The sequence below is a fragment of the Molothrus aeneus genome, chromosome 2 (genome assembly GCF_037042795.1).
Source record: "Molothrus aeneus isolate 106 chromosome 2, BPBGC_Maene_1.0, whole genome shotgun sequence".
NCBI lineage: Eukaryota > Metazoa > Chordata > Aves > Passeriformes > Icteridae > Molothrus > Molothrus aeneus.
Window position 1 is genome coordinate 44384033 of NC_089647.1, and position 20342 is coordinate 44404374.

The 20342-nt window shown below is 39.8% G+C and overlaps 1 protein-coding gene across 3 annotated transcripts in view; it reads right to left on the reverse strand.

Annotated features, from left to right (window-relative positions):
* ZDHHC20 (zinc finger DHHC-type palmitoyltransferase 20) overlaps window positions 1-20342 on the reverse strand; it is a 49108-nt gene that overhangs the window by 21040 nt on the left and 7726 nt on the right. For all 3 annotated transcript variants that reach the window (XM_066544816.1, XM_066544815.1, XM_066544814.1), the window contains exons 2-4: window positions 10251-10277; window positions 5313-5407; window positions 1173-1293 (exon numbers count right to left, since the gene is read on the reverse strand). In XM_066544816.1, the coding sequence (XP_066400913.1) occupies window positions 1173-1293; window positions 5313-5372 (181 nt within the window). In that variant the 5' untranslated portion in view covers window positions 5373-5407; window positions 10251-10277. The remainder of the gene's footprint in view (window positions 1-1172; window positions 1294-5312; window positions 5408-10250; window positions 10278-20342) is intronic.

A 20342-nucleotide genomic window follows, 5' to 3' on the forward strand; every position in this document is an offset into this window, starting at 1 on the left:
AATGTAACATATTAAAGTATTCAAAACTACCTCTTACTACTCTACTGATTCCATTTTCATTTACTCTTTGACTCCCAAGTCTTCCTATCCTTCATCCTCTGGCACTGATCCCCTTTTCACCACTGCACAGGGTACTAAGGCATCTCATTGTGAAACTACATTCTGCACTGGCTTTCACTATCCACTTCACCAAACAATGATCTAGCAGACTGTTCAGTAAGTCAGATCTTCCTCATCTTTCCTGGATATTTTTAAACAGAGCTTCAGGTTTTTCTCAATGGAAATAAGACACCAGCACAGACAGTTGGAAAGCAGGAGGAAAGGCAACACCTACAGCTAAATAGAAATTATAAGAGCTAGCAACAGCTTCCCAGACCACTCCAGGAACTTAAGACTGGGATTCTCTTATATGGAGGCCTGTATTTAAAAGAGCCAGGTGTCCTTAGACTTTCTTTGGAAAAGTCACAGTAAACTTTGGCAATGGCTATTCTGAGAAGTTTACATTTTTGGAAACTCTACAGGGTTGTTTGTTTCAGGAAAGAGAAAAAGATATATGCATGTATAAAAGCTACAGATTTTTAAAGAATATACATATACATAAGACAGCACTTTCACAGCTCATTCATCTATAAATTGGAATAAAATGCCTACATATATTAAAAGCAAATCCAGAAACAGTCCATAACTAGATTTCTACTGAACTGCAGATGGGAATGAAACAATACTTATTTGTTTTAAGTTGCAAAAGCATATTAAGATCTTAAGTATGTTTCTCCTCACACTGAATCAAAACAGCTCAAAAAGAAAAAGAAAAAATTTAAGTGAGGATAAAAGTCATTATAAAATTGAGCAACACATTTGATTTTCCCTTTTTCAAGCTATCGTAGCTATATTTGTTTGCTGTGTTTATTTTTAATTGCCACAGCTGGAGAGAACTGCTATCATCTCTCTTCCTGCTAGAAGATATTTTTCTTCTTTAATTTCAAGTAGTGGCTTTATGTTGAGAACCCCAGAAAAAAGACTGCTCTTTCTCTCAGGGCGATTAAACACCAGGACAAACAAATAACAAAACATCATGGCATTTGCAATATGTGCTTAATAAATTATTGATTCAATGGCAACAAATGAATAAACAGCAACTTGAGGAGCATAGAACTATCTTTATATCTCACCTCTCGATGCTGTTGTCGTATAGATAGGCAAGTCTTTGGCAGCTCTTCTTAAAATCTCCTGCTGGATTTCTGGTCTCTCTTCTTTTTCATATTGTTCTTTATCAAGTTTTGACAAGCAGAACTAAGAGGGATGTAGAAAATGGATAGGATGGGGAAGATTAATTATTACTTTGTTTTCCAAGGAAAAGACCCTTTGGGTGTTCCCATCCACTGACCCAAAAGCATCATGTAAACAAAAAAAAGAATGCTACAGGAATTACAGGAAATCTTTAGAACTCCTAAGTTTCTGGATGTATTTAATTTCTGGATGTATTTTCAAGAAAATAATCTTTATCTCTGCTCCATTATCTATAGTATTTTCTCTCCAACACAAGGGAACACAGATACTCAGAGTGAGTTTTAAGGTACAAGTTTTCCTTTAAGTCACTATAAACATAATTTAAGCAAACTGTGAACAAGAGGAAGGTGCAACAAGTCCTTTGCTGCTACAAGGCACTGAAGTTCTCTTACCCCACTTCCTCTCTAACATACAGAGGGGTAAAAACCAGATGGGGGGAAAAAAAGGCAGGCAGGGGGCGTGGTGAGCTTCACAGCCCCACACAGAAGCTGGAAGAGTTTAACTGGATTTTTAACTCAGGAGTAGTCAACACTAGTCTCAAAATTCTTAAGTTGTATTGAAAGCACCTTAAGCAAAGCATGTATAGTTTGGGAGTGTCCTACAATTCTGAGTAACGCCTGACAAGCATTCCTGTTGAAACCTTACTGAAATGTAAGCCTTTACCAGAACATCCTGGAGAGCTTTTACTCATTTGTGAAACACTTAGTTTGGTATCCGCTGAAACAGTATTTCCCAGTAAGCCCCACAAAAACCAGCTGACGAGGCTCTGTGCAGCGGGGGCTGAAATGACGATTTTCTTTGGTATTTTTCTGTTCCAAAGCACTTCTAAACTCTGAGCTTCCTGCATGGACTACAAGAGCTCTCTTTATGAGCACACATAGACAAAGCATTCATGGTAGAGAGTGGAAAATGCTATGTGTGCAGCTGGAACAAAAACTGGCTTAGTGTGGTTTAGTATGATCGTATTTTCCTACCAAAAACATGTGCATGATTTGTTCACATGGATTCTCCTCTCATCCTGTACTTTTTCCTCTTTTGGATTACAGTCAGTTGGCAAGCAACAATGAAGACTCCACTTACAGCAAGGAGGAAGCAGTAAGACATTGCTGCAATTTCTCTGTGCTATTTCCTAACCCAGAATGCAAGCAAGATGCCTCACAGCTCACAGAATCTAGTTAAGCCTCCTGTCACATGTAGCACCATCCCAGTTACTGCGCCTACACACCCTTTGAGGGTGAAACATGAAACATGTCTAAATAATACCCTTTTAAATAACCAGACACTAGAACTAACCTATGCAAAGGGTGAACTTAAAATTTAACATTTCAGCCATCACTAAGAGTTTGACCTATTTATTTAAATTTAACCACTCAGATCGATATTTATTCAAGCATGAAAACTGGAGACGCTCACATCAAAAGTTTAAGGCAGATGTGAAGCAACATTCCAGCAAACAGTAGTGCAATACACCTTAATCCCTACTACCCTTGTGAGACTGCTAGGTAACCCAGGTATCCACGACCTGCAATCAAGCAGAGGTTGCAGGAAACATGAATACCCCCTCTAGATGACATTTCAAGGCAAACCATTAGTGCACAGAAAAGGAACCCACTAAAAAGATTTAAAGCTTTTTAAATTTGTCCATGTAACATCATTGTATTACTCTAAAAATCCTGGATAGGATTTTGGTTTTCCAAAAAGCTGCATTTCTTTTCTAATTTCAGAACTTAATAGGGCTATGAGACCACAGTCTCTCAGGACAATAGCAGGATATGTTCAAAGGCATCCAAAGTTGTCTGTTACCACACAGCAAACAGAATTCCCAATGAGGTTCCAGCAGTTCTTATTGAAAACAGAAAGAATCCCTTTGTTTCCTTCCTCTTTCTGGATCTTGTATAATGCTGATTGTTCTTTCTTAGGACAAATGCACAGGGATTACACTAAGACAACAGCAGCTGCAGAATCTTTTTTTTAGTTCAATAGTAAGATCACATGACGCTATTTGTTTTGCAAGAATAGCCAATTTGAATGATTAAAAATATATACATTTACACTCCCACACAATGGAGAGATACTGAAGTCATCAACAAAAAGTTTGTTTTTAAGTATAAACAGCATTAATTACTCACTAGTACATGAACAGAAGGGATTTGCCCAGAAACAGGTGCTGGGTTTTAAATGTGGTTGGTTTTTTGCTTTTTAAAAATTTTTTGAGTGTGGTTTTTTGTTGTCCTGGTGGGAGAGGTTTTTTGTTCCTTTTCATTTAAAGCTAGCTGCAGAAGAAAATTTTATCAAATCTGATCTCTCTCCACAGTTAATATACAAAAAATTCATTACATGCCATATGCCCAAGCCATCCCTTTTACTTGCTGAATACAAAAAGCCTGCTAGATCATCACTGTAACTACAGGAAAAGTATTGTCAGGATAAGTTTGCTATTAATGAAGAATTCAAGAAGACAGTAAAAGTTACTAGGCATTAGCATTAAGAGCAGCTCTAGTTCATATAGCTTTATAAAACCTAGAATAACTAGAATGTAGTTTCAACTACGTTCTAACTAGTTAATCTGCTTAACTCAACCATTTTCCTGCAAAACTACTGCAGAAAAAGCAAAACTAATTACCCTGAAGACAAGTCCCTTTGAATTTTTAGGTTTACCAATTCATAGACTCATTTAGGTTGGAAAACATCTAAGGTCATCAAGCCCAGCCATAAACCCAGCACTGCCAAGTCCACCACTAAACCACATCCCCAAATGCCACATCTATAAATGGTTTAAAACCTCCAGGGATGGGGATACAACCACTTTTCTGGGCAGCCTGTACCAGTGATTGTGACAACAAGCCTTTCAGTGAAGAAATTTTTCCTAATATCTGATCTAGACCTCCCCTGGAGCAATTTGAGTCCATTTCCTCTTGTCCTGTCACTCGTTACCTGGGAGAAGAGGCTGACCCCCACCTGGCTACACTCTCCTTTCAGACAGTTACAGAGAGCGGTAGGGTCCCCCCAAGCCTCATTTTCTCCAGGCTGAACACCCCCAGGTCTCTCAGCTGCTCCTCACAGGACTTGTACTCCAGACCAACAGCTTGTGCTCCATCTTCAACAGCTGCATTTAGACTTTTTGCTTAGCTAAACAGCAGAATAGTGTTAGGCTTTTTACACTTCATATTCTATAGCTTTAACATACAGATCTCTAAGCTATAATTAAGCACTACAGAGCAGTGTTTGCTTTTTCTTCAAAGCATGGGAATAACTTGTCTCAAGAATGTTTAAGGTTGACATTAGCACTAAATGTCAGTCTTGCTGAAAACAGAATAAAAATTCAACACCCACAGAGCAACCAACACCTCAAACAGTTTAGACAGTTTAAAAGCTTTGTAAAAACAAGGAAGAGAAGTGCAATATTTTAAATTCAGTCCCTGTATTTAATCCTTACATACACACACATTAGAGAAAATGGAAAACAAGGTAATCCATCTCAGGCTTATTGGAGTTAATATGGTACTTTTTCAAAGCAAAACTTCATCATGCATTCTTTCGCTATTATATAAAGGTTCTTTATGTAGTCACATCTCAGTGTTCCTAAACCTTAACCCTTGACTAGTAAGTGGGTTCAGTCCTCCAGGTCATAAGTATACATTGCATTACTACACTTTCTTATTCAAATAACAGTTAAAACTGCCTAAAAAGGAAACATAAAAATGTTGTCACTGTACTTCATTTATCATTTTTAAAAATTCCACGTTTCAAGAAAGCCACTTCATAGCATAGCACTGTACAAGACTGCCAAACTTGTGATGATTTAAACACACATTTTGTATAAGGAAATGTCATTACACAAAGCATATGGTATTTTAAGATTAACTTGATCATTTTCATTCATGATACACTGTCATGCTGTTCTATTTTAGACAATGAGAAGGCAAAGGTGAATCATGCAGTACTGCAAACAAATTTCATCACTGAAAACAGTTCAGCTATTTATAAAAAAGGCATTGACATTTTCATAACATTATACTTACCTCATTAGAGGGGGTTGCAGGAGATGTGAAAATTGTCTTCCCATAGGACCATACAAACATGACAAATGACAGATGAAAAACTACAAGATAGACAACTGCAATAAAATACAAATCAGAATTTGGTGAATATAGCTGAAAAGAACAACAAAAAAAAACCAACCCTGATCTTTGAGGAGGGCTAAGCAACTACACTTAGCACTCTAGGACTGTTCACTTAAAAAAAATTAAATAAACATCCACCCTCACTCCCCAAATGTTATAGCTGCTCTTCCTCAAGGAAATAATGTAATAATGTTTTTATTATAGATTACAAAGTGACCTTGAAAGCTTCCAGGGATGGAAAATCCAAAACTTCTCCGGGCAACCTTTGCTGCTGCCACAATAAAGAACTTCTTTCTAATACCTAATTTATACCTGCCCCCCTTTCAGTTTGAAGTCATTCTCCCCTTGTCCTATCAGTCCATGTCCCTGCTACAAGTCTCTCCCCAGGATTCCTGTAGTCCCCCCTACAGGTACTGGAAGGTGCTATTAGGTCTCCCTGGAGACTTATCCAGGATAATAAGCCCCAGCTCCCTTAGGCTGTCTTCAGCTGGACAGGTGCTCCATTCCTCTGATCATCTTTGTAGCCTCCTCTGCACTCACTCCAACAGGTCTATGTCCTCCCTGTGCTGGTGCCCCAGAGCTGGATCTAGCCCTGCAGGTGGGCTCTGAGCAGAGCAGAGGGGCAGAATCCCCTCCCCAGCCCTGCTGCCCACTCTGCTTTGGATGCAGCCCAGGACACCACTGGCTTTCAGGGCTGTGAGCACATGCTGCTGAGCCATGTAGGGCTTCTCATCAACCAACACCTCCATGTCTTTCTCCCCAGACTGGATTGCTTCTCAATCCAGTCTCTGCCCAGTCTGTACTTGTGCTTGGGATTGTCCCGACTCATGTGCAGGACCTTGCTGAACTTTCCAAAGTAGATTTTGAAGGAGAAAACAAATCGACAAAACCCACCCCCCAAAACCAACCAAACAAAATTCACCACCAAAAAAAAGGCCCCCACAAAACAAAACCACATCCAAACAAAAAACAAACAAAAACCCCCCAAACCCCAGAACTGAATACAGCCTCACAGCCTCACTTCTGGCATGTAAGTGACTAACCTTTCTGGATAAAGATGATGTTGTAATTCTGTTCTAGATTATCAGAAAGTAATTGATTACTTACTAACCTATGTAATTCAATTTAATTTCTACTTCTAACAGAAACAGCACAGTACTGTGCCATTACAGAAGGCACTGGTCATGAATGACAGTTAAAATCCCCAAGCAGGGGTTTGGAGATTACTGCACTCCAGTCATGCCAGATGTGAGTTAAAGATTTTCTTACTATCTTTCAAATCATCTGAGAAATACAAGCTGGAAAAGTCCTATTACACACAGTGGCAATAAAATGTAGCTGGGTTTAGGAGGGAGCTCAATAAATTTTCTAATGAGTATGCATGATATCACTGTCTTAAAGACCAGAAATGCAGACCTTATGACCCAGGAAGCTCCTTCCAATCTTGTTTCCTCTAATGGTTTCTTTTATCACTTGTCAAGAGGAAACAGATCAGTTGTGCCAGAACAGCAAGTGTTAGAGAAGTCATATTAAATATTTATATTATCTTCAGTTGCAGTAAAGTAGGAAATTTGACCTACTTTTCTGTACAGATAGAGTCCTTTAAGAAGGTGTATGATATACTTAATGGATAGCAAAAAAGGCTCAAAACTTTGGGAACCTCCAACAGCTCAGAAAATGTTTGTGCACAGTGACAGAAGACATGGCTTTAATTTATCATCTTTCAGGATTTTCACTGTTTATTGCAATGAAAACAAACAAATTGCATTTGAGCTTTTGTTAGAGAATTATACTTTTTACCTTTGCCTCTGATTCCTCTAACCTCAGAGGCAGACTTGGCAAATTTTCAGCTGTGGAGCTCACTGAAAATGCCAGAAACAAAACCCTTTCCTAAAGCCATCCTAAATCAGTCGCTTGATAGGAAAGAACTTGTGTATTACTGTAGTAGGGACTGCATTATTAGAAGATGTCTGTTATGAAAAACATACTCTACATTCAAACACAATGTGGTTAAGCAATTAAAGAATGAGCAAATGGTTTGGAAGAGAGGAAAAAAGTACATAAAACTGGAGTGAAATCAGTGGCACAGATCAGAACTTGGGTGGAGAAGAGGGCAAGAGAAATTGAATAGAAGGAAAGAGGAAATGAGATATAGGGAAGGGCAAGGCACAGCAAAACTAACTTACACAGTAAACAGTTCTACTCTGTCTATAAAAATCACACTAGAATTCAGATTCTTCTGAAGGATTATTTTTAGAGCACACACAATGAGTCAAACAGCAGAACCTCAAAGCTTTGTCACAGGCTGTAAATGTCCCTAAAACCCACAGAATAACAGGGACCACAGCTGGCTGTGTCAAGGGTACAGATCTGTGCCAGTGCTACCAGTATTTATTAGATAGAGGCAGCTATTAAAGTGCTCTTCACGTCACTGAGCTCTTGCAATCTGTCACCATCATTAAAAGCCAAGGGCCACTAGTCAGTAGCCAGTGATGGGCAGCACCCAGGGAAAGACCCTGCAGTTGGCAGTCCATAGTGGCTTCACTCTAAATAAATTCTTGCTTCTTTTCCTACTCCCATGCTGCCTTTCCTACTGCGATTACACATAACTGTCCTGTCAATGCTCCCCAGGAAATGAGAGGGAGGGAAGATACCATTTTTAACAGCTTTACTTTAGCAGTCCATCTACCCACCACTTTGGGTATCAGCAGCTCCTCTACAGACTACTCCCTGAAGCATCTTGCATCTGTTTCCAGAACAAATGTAAACTGGGTTTATTCCTAGTCAGCTCATTTTCTTGTCATTACAAGCTAGATGGAAAATATAACAAAAACCCCCAACCCCAGTATCTGCCAGTTTATCCAGATTCAGAGTCACAAGGAAGTCCTGGCTAGACTAAGGCAACCCAGGATTCTCGGTGCCATGCTGTGACCTAGTGAAGTCAGTTCTCTTTAAAGGCACTGATGCATACTATGCCTCAAGAAGAAAATGTCTTAAGACATGCTCTCAGAATCCTCCTAAAATATGCTAAGCTCTCCTAAGATTTGCCCTTAACATTCTTTTCTGAATCATTCTTAATACTACTTTCAAGACAGTCAGATTACAGAGAGGCAATAATATAGAGCAATGGTATATTACATTGTTAACAGAGATTCAGAGTTGACTTTATTCCTCCATCCTAATGGATATAAAACTAGACAAGAATATAAAATTACAAAGCAAAAATGAGCCTTAACAGGGTGAAGGAATCACCACTAATTTAATCAAAAGTTGCCATTATATTCAAATCACTTTACTGCAGTACTTATTACACTGAAACATGGAGCAAAATACACTTGCTAAGATGCACATTATTGATTTACATAGCAATGCTTCTGGTATTTTGTTCTTTCAACTCTTCTGATGGTGATTCCTGGTTATCATGAGCAGGCTTATAAGAACTTTAGAAAACTTAAGCCACCTTTCTTCTCAAATGAAAGAAGACTTCACATGTCATTTCAAATCAACTTTCATGGTTGATAAATTCATGCATACAGGATGCCTATGACATGATTCAAAACGGGAGGTGCAAGCAGCATGCAGGTGACAGCTATTAAGAGCCTAACAGGTTCCAGTGATAGTGTCAGTCTCATTAATTAATCTTGCATTTTCCTTCTCTGGTAGGTTTAGAAGAACCTGATCCAGTCAGATAGGCACTGCATTTGGGATAGTGATCTGACTATGCAACACAAACGTTGCTCTGCCAGACTTCCTTAACTGATACATGAATCTTGCCTTTCCAGAAGAAATTAGGAAGTAAAACTTATTCCTCTACAGGTCAACAGCAAGTACAGCAGCAGCTTGCAGAATTTTGTGAAGTCAAGATAAAGCCCAGCTGTAAAATGGGATGAAAAAATCCAGTGTAACACAAGCTCACAACTTGAATGGCTTACAGTTTATTTTGAAGATTTTCCTATTCTTTCAGCTCTCCATTAGAAATTAAAAACCAACAAATTCCATCAAGATCCCTCTTTTTACAGTGTTCTGGTAGATATTCACCGGGAAGAAAACTGATAGATTAGCTTCTAGTTTTGTGCTCTTTTGCAAAATATTTAAGAGATCAGAGCTTCTACCAGTCTGAAACAGCTCTCTGTGGATAAAGTGCAAATCTGTGCCTAATCTACCACTCATGTTCCCCTATAAACCGCAATGAACTCCCAAATAAATATCCCAGCAACAATATACTAGAATTTTTTTGTTAGTTTTTATCTCTGTCACTGTGTACTACTACCCACTGTGGCATGTACTTGCTAAAGCCAATATGAAGATTAAAATCTCTCAAAACAAGGCCTCAAGCACTTGACCTGGATATTTAAAATTATAATGTGTAGCTACTTTTGTAATGGTTGTCTTTTGCACAATTCTAACTACTCCTTAAGAATGGAGTTCTGAGGAATTTGGTAAGCTGTTTGGAAAATATTAAGCAGTACAATAACAATTCACTCTCTTCCAGAAGTCTTCCAGGTCACAGGCCTAAACAGAAAATGGAATTGTGTATGTGCTGCAGTTCCTTCTCTCTTCTCCTTTTTCTGTTCTTAGTAGGTACCCATTTAAAAATAAATGCAAACTTAAATCATAGTTGCATTACTTGCATTAGTCACAGATCTTGTCATCATCCCAAGTTTGTGGTATTAGAAACAAAACAGACTCAACTGTACAATATTTACCTTGTTTCTTAGCACTAATCTACTCACTACGCAGAGATCACACATAAAGGAGTACATTTAAACTCTATGTCCCTTAGGATTTGCATGCAAAGCAGCTATTCACATCTTCATAAAAACTTTAAAAAATTACCTTTTTCGGCAGTTGAAGAAATGGTAACTGGAAGAGAAAAAAAAAAAAAGTTAGGTAAATTTGTAAATAATTAAATAATTGGCTAAAAGTGAGATATACGAGTTTGTTGACTTGTTCCAAAGAATACTTTAGGTGTTAGGAGAGTTTCCCCACCCAACACCAGGGTAAAAAAGGAGTCAATATTCCTCCTGCCAGCCTTGATCCTTGGTGAGTTACTGGAAGAGCTGAAGGGATGCAGTTCCCTGGGCTAATGAAGCGAGCACACTCCACAGACAATAATTAGACATAATTTATGCATATTCCCCTTCCTATATGCACCTAACTAATTTTTCTGAGTCAACAGCTAGGCCAACAGGTGTACCACTGGAAAGCAGAAAACGAAATTAAAAGTTCTTACTTTTCCTGTGAAACTGTTACACTCAACCTTCTTCCTTAAGTTTTCCTCCCCCCCCACTTCTCTCTTCCTGTCACATACTATTTTTGCCTTTTCCCCCCCCGACCTGAAATCTTCATACATAGTTAAAATCTCTCCACCTCCTCATCTCCTTTTATGCCAACAGCAAATTCCATTGTTCAAATCTACCTTGTACACTGCCTGACTAGTACATCTTCCTGCCCTCAGGCTTCTCCAAAACCCTCACGCTCAGTTAATCAGTTCAGGGATGATGCTGAACAGAGAGCTGCTGGACTTGTTGGTTGCTGTGTTCATATCACTTCCCTTGCTGGATCTCTTCCTTGGACACTGAATTACTGAAACTCACTGAGGAAAGGATCCTTCCTGACTCCATCTTAAAGCTTCTGGTCACCAGCACAACCAAAATCTTAACAGGGCACACTGTGCCTCCTGCAGTTTAGCTCACTACATATTTCTTCCTCTCTCCCAACTTTGACACTTCTACTGTCATTAACCTTGTAACAATTCAAAAGAGCTTTTTCCAGATGCATTCTTGCTGCCCGTGTTACATCTGCAGGGCTTGAGTGTGCATTGCAGACTTCCTTCTGAAGGGAAGCTTTGTTACAGAGGTGGCATTTGTCACTTACCTGTAGATACCTACAGGGAACGGGTCTATAACTGCATTATGCACCTGTGCCTCTTTTCATGGGCAGCAAGAGGCATAATGACATGATACCTGAGTGTATAGATGGCCCCTTTTTGTTCAGACATGTTTTAGAGTTTTTTCCTTCTTTCTTGCTCCCATCCCTTTCCATTAAATATCCACCCTCTGTCTGTACACAGAAGCCTCTGCAAAATGAATGGAAAAGGTTTCAATTCCTTCCACCTAAAGGAGGAAGAAATTACCATTTGGGATAGAAAAATGTTGCCTTCAAACTCAAGGTGGTCAATCCGAAAGAACAGCTTAATTTCACATTAGTTATGCATACTTGCACAGCCTGCTCCCATGTTTCTGCCTGAAACTCCATTGCATGCTTCAGAAGCCAAATTATTTTTAAAGCAAATCCTGTGAGTGTTTTTGCTTAAAATTTTACCAATGTGTTATTTCTCCAGTTAAAATGTTTTCAACAATGCAAGGAGAAGATAAAAATTATTTTAAAAGTCAGAGGTAAAATAAGCTTGCAAAGTATGTTTAACTTAAATACTAAAAGTACTTTAGATTTAGCTTTATCTTTGGCTCCTTATATCTTAAGTAAACACCTTTGCACACATTCATTCATAAACATGTAATTCCTTGGACAAGAAACATAAAAAGTTCTTAATTATTCTCTGTTGGGGGTGGGAGAACATAGTTATCTATAAAACTTCAGGATATCTGGATATAATTGTCATTAAAGTACTCCTTAATTTGTAGCCTAATTTCTGCTCTCAGCACAAAACAAAGCTGTGAGACAAATCTGATGTTTGAAGACTCAAAATAATGAACAGGTTTTGCATGCAAAAACAAGGAAAAGAAAAGATAGTATCTTATCACAAGTGGGACTTCATCAAAAAGATCCCTAAATAACCTTCAAAAAATTAATTAAGCTTCGCAGCACCAGGGAGATAATTTCTCTTTCACAAATAGGTCCCTTAGGTTAGAATGCAGTTATTAGACTGTGTAGAACAATTTTCATTCGAGAAACTCCTGCAGTTTGAGGTAAAAGCCAACATGGAAATGCTTGTGATTTTCATCCTGTCTTAACATCCTCAGATGAAATAAAAGATGTCCTGTTCTCTTCTGTCTCAGAGGCTCATGCAAGTTAATGTTACTGTTTCTGTCCTTTTCGCAGTTCTAATGCCCATTGTCACGTAGATTAAATGAACAGCAACCCTACTAGTCTAAATCCACTCAGCAGATGGCACATCAACAGTTTTACAGGACCCTTATACTACAAAGCAAAGCCTTTCTTCACATAAGTTAATAGTCAATCTTTATGTAAAAAAGACTTTTAAGTGTTTGCTAGGCCAGCCATCTAACAAGAAGCTTTGTACCATTGAGAAATCAATTCTTGCTTTTGAACTGTACATCAGGGGAAAACACCTCACAGAACATGACATTGCCATTGTGGGCTCCATCCCTGGCCTGTAGTTACAAGTTTGCTCCCTATCACTTTTCTCCTCTACTGGTCATGATGTTTAGATGGCTGCCAGCTTCTGCTAAATTAGTGCCATTTTCATTTCAAACATTTTTGAAATATGGTTTCTTTTTTGGGACATGGGATGGGGGAAAAATCCCAAGGCAGCACTGCCTTTTCACTTACTGATTTTTTTTAAACAAAATAAACATTGCTTATGATTGATATGTTCAAATCATGATGCAACAGCAGTATACACTAGATAGATGCATCAGCAGAAGTTAGTGCCTTAAGCACTGCAATCAACACAAACTGCCCATGATTCACAAACATAAGTGGTGTAAAACAGCTGCTCTTTTGAGGATTTTAAAATATATTGCCATATCAATCTATTGCTCAGCTATAAAAGGAAAAATATTCTTCGGATTTGCTTCTTAGTATAAAGTTCCTGGTTTAGTGAGAAGACTTATGAAGTTCTAGAAAGATATTGCCAGGGAAGGATAAAACATGACCAGACAGTGAAAGCTGCAGTTTACTTCAATGCAAAGAGCTCAGAAGCAGGCACTTGCATGCTCAGGCACATGGAGTTTTCACTATGGCCCCAGAATTTCAAAGGATTCAACCTCTCAGTGCTACAGCACCAGGGGAGTTGAACAAAGTGAACTGTCTGCCTAACTGCAGCGCAGAGCTTTATACTGGCTACCTCAGGGTTTCCAAAATCAGTCTAAGGAAGGAGTGCAGCAAACCTACGTGTAAAGAGAGGTAGACAGGCCTACACTGAACTTCCTGCTGCTGCAGCTTGCCCAGAAACATACAGGTGCAACACGCTGTCAGCAGGCCCACTGAGCAGCTTACACACAGGATCTCCCAACATTTTGGGGTCCCTCCAAGATGAAGCACACCATTTCAAGTATGTGGAATCCCTTTCTACAGAATACTACCTCTAAAATTCACCATACAGCCTATATTAGGCTGGATTCAAATGTACTTTATAACTCTGTCCACTTAGGGGACGAGCACAAATTGCAATTTTAACTTTCACAGAGGAAAAAGTTGTTTTAGTTTTGATTTAGACACCTAGCATCACCCCTGGCAACAAAGACACTTTCCTTTGTGACCCCAGTGGTTGGTTACACTTTCCTAGATACTTTTCCTCACATTGTTGTCTGTTATCTTTCATCTCACCTATGTCACAAGAATGAAAGAGGCAGGAGCCTACAGCTTTATCACAGGAAACAATCCTGCAGACACAGGGACATCATTAGCTGTGTAACAAATGAAACTGGGGGAAAATGTCACTTGTTGGAAGCATTCCTCTTGGAGTGTGAAGTGATAGAAAAGTCAGCTTCAGAAAGCTTTGGAGCACTTTTGAAGCTGCTTCAAAGAAACCTCTCAGAATATCTCATCTCTAAAAGAAAAGTGTTAGGGAGCTGGTTTGCTTTTACTTTCAGGCTTATTTTCAGGGCTGCTATGACGTGTTCAAGCATCTTCCAACTTACTGCGTAATAGGAAAAAACCAAATCTCCCTATTCTGAGGCAAAGAGGTGATATGATCTCCCAAGACCTTGCAAGAGGCATGCTAAAAGACATTTGTCATCAAGCTTGGAATAAACCCCCCCTTCCCAATCACATTTTCCTACTCCCCTAAAAGGCATGTTCCAACCATAGCTAGATAAGCTTCTTGCAGAGGAAGAAATTCAACTCCAACCAATATAGAAGTATAGCAAAGGACAAGAACTGATCTTGTTACTGAAGTGCTATGCTTATTTCCACATCCACGCCCACGACAGCTCTGAGCAGGAGTCACACTTCGGTTATTCCAGCCATTCCACAAATTTCAAAGTAACATTCACATTTTGGCTGGCATTCCTTAAGGGTGGGAAGAAGTAGAGATAAAAGTGCAATTGCATCCCTTCACTAGTTGCACAGCCTTAACTTTTCTCAGCTTTTCATGAAAAGAGGTACAAACAAATAACTAAACATACCTATACTTACCCATGCACATACATACACATAGACTCATATATTTCCAGAAATTACCAGTACTGAAATTCAACAGAAACCCCTACGGGCACTGCCCTGTCTGCAAAGGCAAGCACCACTGACATCATCTCATTGTTTAATTTGTTCAGAAAATGGCATTTTATTGAAAGTGTAACTTAGATTTATGGTTACATAATTTCCATTTGCAAAAGCAGACCCTAATCAGTCACAAGAAGCTGATAGAAACACTATTTACTGATACAAGCAGGACAATGAGTAAATTTCCATGAGCAAATACTCATTTGGCTTCTGTTACAGGGCAGCAACAGAACATGAAGACCTTAGCACTTCTCCACTGTTCTCTAAAAGCCTTAATTCTGTGACCTTCCCACACTGAGATATTTCTTATTTCCTAACTGGCAGGCACACAGTAGGTGCTCTCCTCCCTTAACAGCCCAGAGTTGTTTTAGAGAAATGATTCAAGATGACTAAGTTGACAGCATCATGTAGCCAAAAGCCAAAGCAGGAAGATGTTGCCAGGTTCCTGCTAAAAGGCTATGGGGGTCCAGGAATCACACACTCAATTGTCACCATGAATGCTCTTTGCAGAATTTTGAGCCATATAAGCTTAGAATTGTGTTATCTTCATATTGTACTAGACTGATGTATTTCAACTTCAGATATCCAGGAACAGGACACAATAGGTTTCTCCACTCCCAGCATACTGCCAGGGGATTCAGAAAGCAACATTTTATAGAATGGTGCTGCAGGAGACGTGACTCCTTTGTGCTGAGCCAGCACCAAGAGTCACATTGCCACACCATGTGCCTCAGCAGCAGCACTGGCTGGGGCTGGTCTGCAGCACGGCTGCACCATCAGCCACGTCTGACACGATGCTTATCTCAGACGTGTGACCTGTGGTGGACAACTCTTGCTGCAAGGGTGTAAAAAGTTACCCCTCAACCATCTGCCCACTCCCCTGTGGCAGACAAACAGAGCAAAAGTGAGAGTTCACACTTGGGGTCATGTTTGAGCCACCAATGAAGTCGGTAGCTACCACACTACAAGTCTGTGTGATCACCAACAGCAGGCTGTTGCAGGGGTGAAGGGGGAATGGCAGCGAGTGACCTCTCACTGTCCTGGGTCACACACAGCCATGAGAGGGGAAAGAAATGCTGTCAGGGCCACTGATGCCTTAAAGCACGAGCCAGAGCCCAAACTCCTCACACATCCTGTGCTCAGCAGGAGCACTTGAGATATTGCCTTGTGACTTCAAATGATCACAAAATGATGCCTTCAAAGGCACTGCAGGTACTGTGTATGTGTGAGAATCTGGGGTGGGAGGAAATAGGAGGAAGAAAATGCAGGCAGGGAAGAAACACTAGTACAAAGGGGGATGCTCTGTTTTACAACCACATTTCCTACACTCGTGATCGCCATGCCCATCAGTACAGGATTCAGAGAAGCATTATCACAGGGACAGGCAAAATGAATTCATATTTCAAACAAGGCAGTTCAACTTGCACTGCAGAATGTTTCTGTTACTTGTTACCAGCTATCATTATGATTTGTTTTATGGTTTAAACAATATGAACATGATTCTTTCACTAGAACAAGTAATTGAGAGCAGCTGGAGGCTGGCTGCCCAGAAAATACTCTCTTATCACAATAATAAAGCAACTTTTTATTTAACCAAGGTCTTTTCAGCCTCAATACAGAGAGCACATGCATAAATACAACCAGTCTACAGCAGAAATTAGCATAAGCAATGCAAGATACTTCTTGGGTACTGAGTTACATTTAGCAATGAATTTAGCTATGACAACTGGGAAGATTTCTGCCATGTATTGTGGGAACAGTAAATTCTGTGCTACCACTTAAACAGTTCAAAAACATAGCTACAATGGCAGCTGACTTCTGGAATCCACAAAATCCTACAGATGGCTCCTTACCGCTGCATCTATAAAATATTCTTGAAAGTTATACCAAAGGTCTCCTAATGGTCCTCTCAACAAGGGTGCCTGCACTTTTCAAATGATTTCAAACCCAAGAGTTACACTTGGTCAGCATGCAGAAGAAAATGTGGCCAGGTCTTAACCTCAGTCCCACACTTGCGTCCGCACCAGCTACTGTGTATTAAAAGATGTATCAGCCCAAATTACTAAAGGATTTTTCTAAATATGAAGTTAGCCCTCTGCTCCAGCAATGCACCTGGTCTGCTGTCCCTGAAAAGCCCCATTCCCCAAGAAGCACTACTCACTTTCAATTTACCATAATTGCTCAAACCCCCCCTAATGTGACTTGATTTTCTTGGGCTATTTAATTACTCTTGACACTGCTCATTCTATTTGCATTTTGATGGGTTTAAAACCCTAGAATTACTTCTACACACTTTCTTCAGCTGGTTACTCATATTACTGGACTTCATTCAATTTTTTACCAAAAATTCTGTTTTATCATAACAGTAACAGCTTTATTGTTCAGTAGCATGGAAGTGCTGTGCATAAATTGCTTCCAATATTGTCTTTAAGCTATCAGACAGAGCCAAAAGAAAGCCTGGTTTCTTCTCAAAAGACAAAGAGAGCTCTTAGTTGCATCAGTCAGTGAGCTGTGCTCTCTCTGGCACATCAGTGAACAGGAAAAAGCAGAATTGACAGAAAGGCAGGGAAACTCAGAAGCATCTGAATGGAGCTAGCTAATGTCCACACCACTAATTAATTACATTTGCATTTGAAGGAAAGGTATTTATCCTCGGGCTGGCCAGATCAAGCTCATAGTAACACTACACTCAAGTATCTACACATGTGAAAATGCTTGTTGTGTTAGGAATAACTCCAGTAGTTCTGTAGCTGACACTACTAGACAATTGCAAGAGAGAGCAGTGACAAACAGGATAATCAGCTGGTGTTGACAAACACGGTGCTGTACAGAGCTGTCTTACACACTCTGCACAAGAGCAGGTGCTCTGCAGGTAATACCAGAAACTGTCAGTATATATAAAGTAAAAACCAAAGCAAGCAAAAATCCCACCCAACCAACATATATTTTCATAACAGTATTTTTGAAGTCATTAACAATCTGCCAACTCTTTTTGATGAAAACAACACCAATATGCAGTTTGTGACTGCCGGTCAATACCTGCCTTGAATATAAAGGTCACTTAAAGCTGACAGACTTATGGCTGTGGACATTACTAGTAAATCCATTTACTTCTACACCAGACAGATGAAAATAAGCAAGTCTTCATTTATCTATTCCACACAGCTGGCAGGAGAGCAGAGGTGTCAGCTCATGGAGAACAAAAATTCCAGACACAGCTGCTGTGACCTGCAGACCTGAACCCTCATCCAGCAGTGAGAATGGTCAGCAGCCAAGAGGGACCTGCTTTGCTAATCAAGCTCCTTTATCATGTTTGGCTTCAGACTCTTCCAAAATCAGTTTCCTTGCTTACCTACTGGCCCAGCTTGCAACAAGTGTTTCCTGAAATGTGAGGATAAAATCTCCTTGCAAAACTCTGCGGATAAAGATCTCCTTGTAAATCTCCTTACAAAGCATTAGGTACTCTGTTTTCTGAGAGGAGGAATTTGCTATCACCAAGTTCACTGAGTAATGGAAGAAATCAAACTGCCCATCAAGCTGACCTTCCCTCATGCATTATGTCACTGGATTCCCTAAGTGAAGTTTCAAGTTTGCAATGTTGGTCAGGTTTGACTGGTATTTGCCACCTGAGCTTAAATATGGAACTGCCTACGTTAAGAGTTGATTTTCAGCCAGCAGTACATTGACAACAGAGCAGCCAGTAATGTAACCTACCTGGATTCCCATCAAGATATTAATAAGCCAAGGTCCTGGATTCAGCCCTTTAAGGAACTTTGTATTGAAAAACATGTCATTTAAAAACAAGTATATTAGTTGTGGGAGAGTAGTGATGGGGAACTCCTGTCTTCAACAAACTGGACTTGTAAATATTAATAAATATTAAGTATTTTTAAAATTATAAAACTATTTATGAAATAAACAAAGGTTTAAAGACCTCTCATGGTGATTTAGGGAATCTGTTCATACATGGGTTATCAAGTTGATTGGTAACAAATGCTGGCATCCTTTGATGCTGGAGGCTTTGCTGCTTGTTCTTTTCGTAAAACAAAATGTTATACATTAAACCTTACTTAGACTGAGACACCCCAAGACAAAGCTTGACTAGCTAAATCTACACCCTCTAGCTTCTTTGCAAAAAGGAAGAAATGACAGCAACTCCCTAGAAACATAAAAAATGATCCAGGGGTTGCAGAGGGAAAAATCCACTGGCAATAAAAGGATAGAAAGTTTTGGATAGAGGACAAGGTCAGAAGTACACCATTTTGATGCAGGTCTCATCTAAGTACCAGGTTACTTAGGAATATGAAAAAGTGACAGCACAAAGACTGTATGAGCCACTGCAAAGGGATTTTTGGATACTCCAGAACATCTAGACTGAATCTTTGATAGTAGTCCAGAGCTAACAGAGAGGCAAGCGTACAAAAGAGCATGGCCTGTCATCCAAGAGCTCTCATTCAGTAACTATTGCTTCCAGCAAATAAATAAACAAACCAAAAAATCCTCAGAGCTCACCTGCCTGCTGACAGTTCACCACATATTCTTGGAAAGCATAAAGTCAGGACTCTAAGAACGTTAACTGAAATACTGTAAATCCTAATGCAATGTGTGCCAAGGGGAGAACAGCTCTGTCTACTCCTCCTCAGAGATGCATTAGGGCTCCCAGGGAAAAGCACTGGAGGTAACAGCAGGGCTGGCATGCTGCCTAACAAGAAACAAGCAGGGCTTGAAGCATGCATGGCTCCTACTGAGAGAATTAACTTCTGTCATCTTCCTAGGCTATCACCCACCATAGCAACACAGTTGCAAGCACATCTTTGCTTGCAGGTGAAGTACTGGAGTGGGGCACTCTGGTGGGAACCAATTTTTGTAATGTCCAAGAAAGGACTGCTGCTTGCAGCACAAAAGTCAGCAATCACAGTGAGTTGTAGGAAGTTAGATCAGGAGAGTGGTTGCTTCTAAAGACCAACAACTAGGAGTGAGTTGGCCCAGATCCTTAAGCCTGTTGTCATCATTTGGGATGGGGGCAGGGTGTGCAACTGCTTGACTATAGCCTCCAGCAAGAGGAGAGCCCTGCCACGTGGTGGGAGACTACCACAACTCCTGAGGCATGGAAGCACAGCTCCTGAGGCCCTGCATGTACCTGAAAGCTCTCCCAGATCATTGTTTCTGCTCACAAAGAGATTCCCACTTCCACTCTTAACTTGGCAATAGGGTTCTACAAGTGTGGGAAGTAGTGAGAAACATAGGATATTAACAGCTTTCAGGATGTTAACAGAAAATAGCCACACAAAAGAGAAAAACATACCTGAATCTAGTAGTCAAGGGTTTTTAAGCTTTCCACTGTCAAAATTTATGCTTTGTCTAAATTATTAATTATTACAGAAGTTCAAGCCTACTTTCTGCACTGCTTGCTGCTTTAGCTTTATCTCAGCAGCTATCTACCATGGAACACAGCCATAGTATCACTGTATGCAATTACAAAGCTGAAGTCAAACTTTT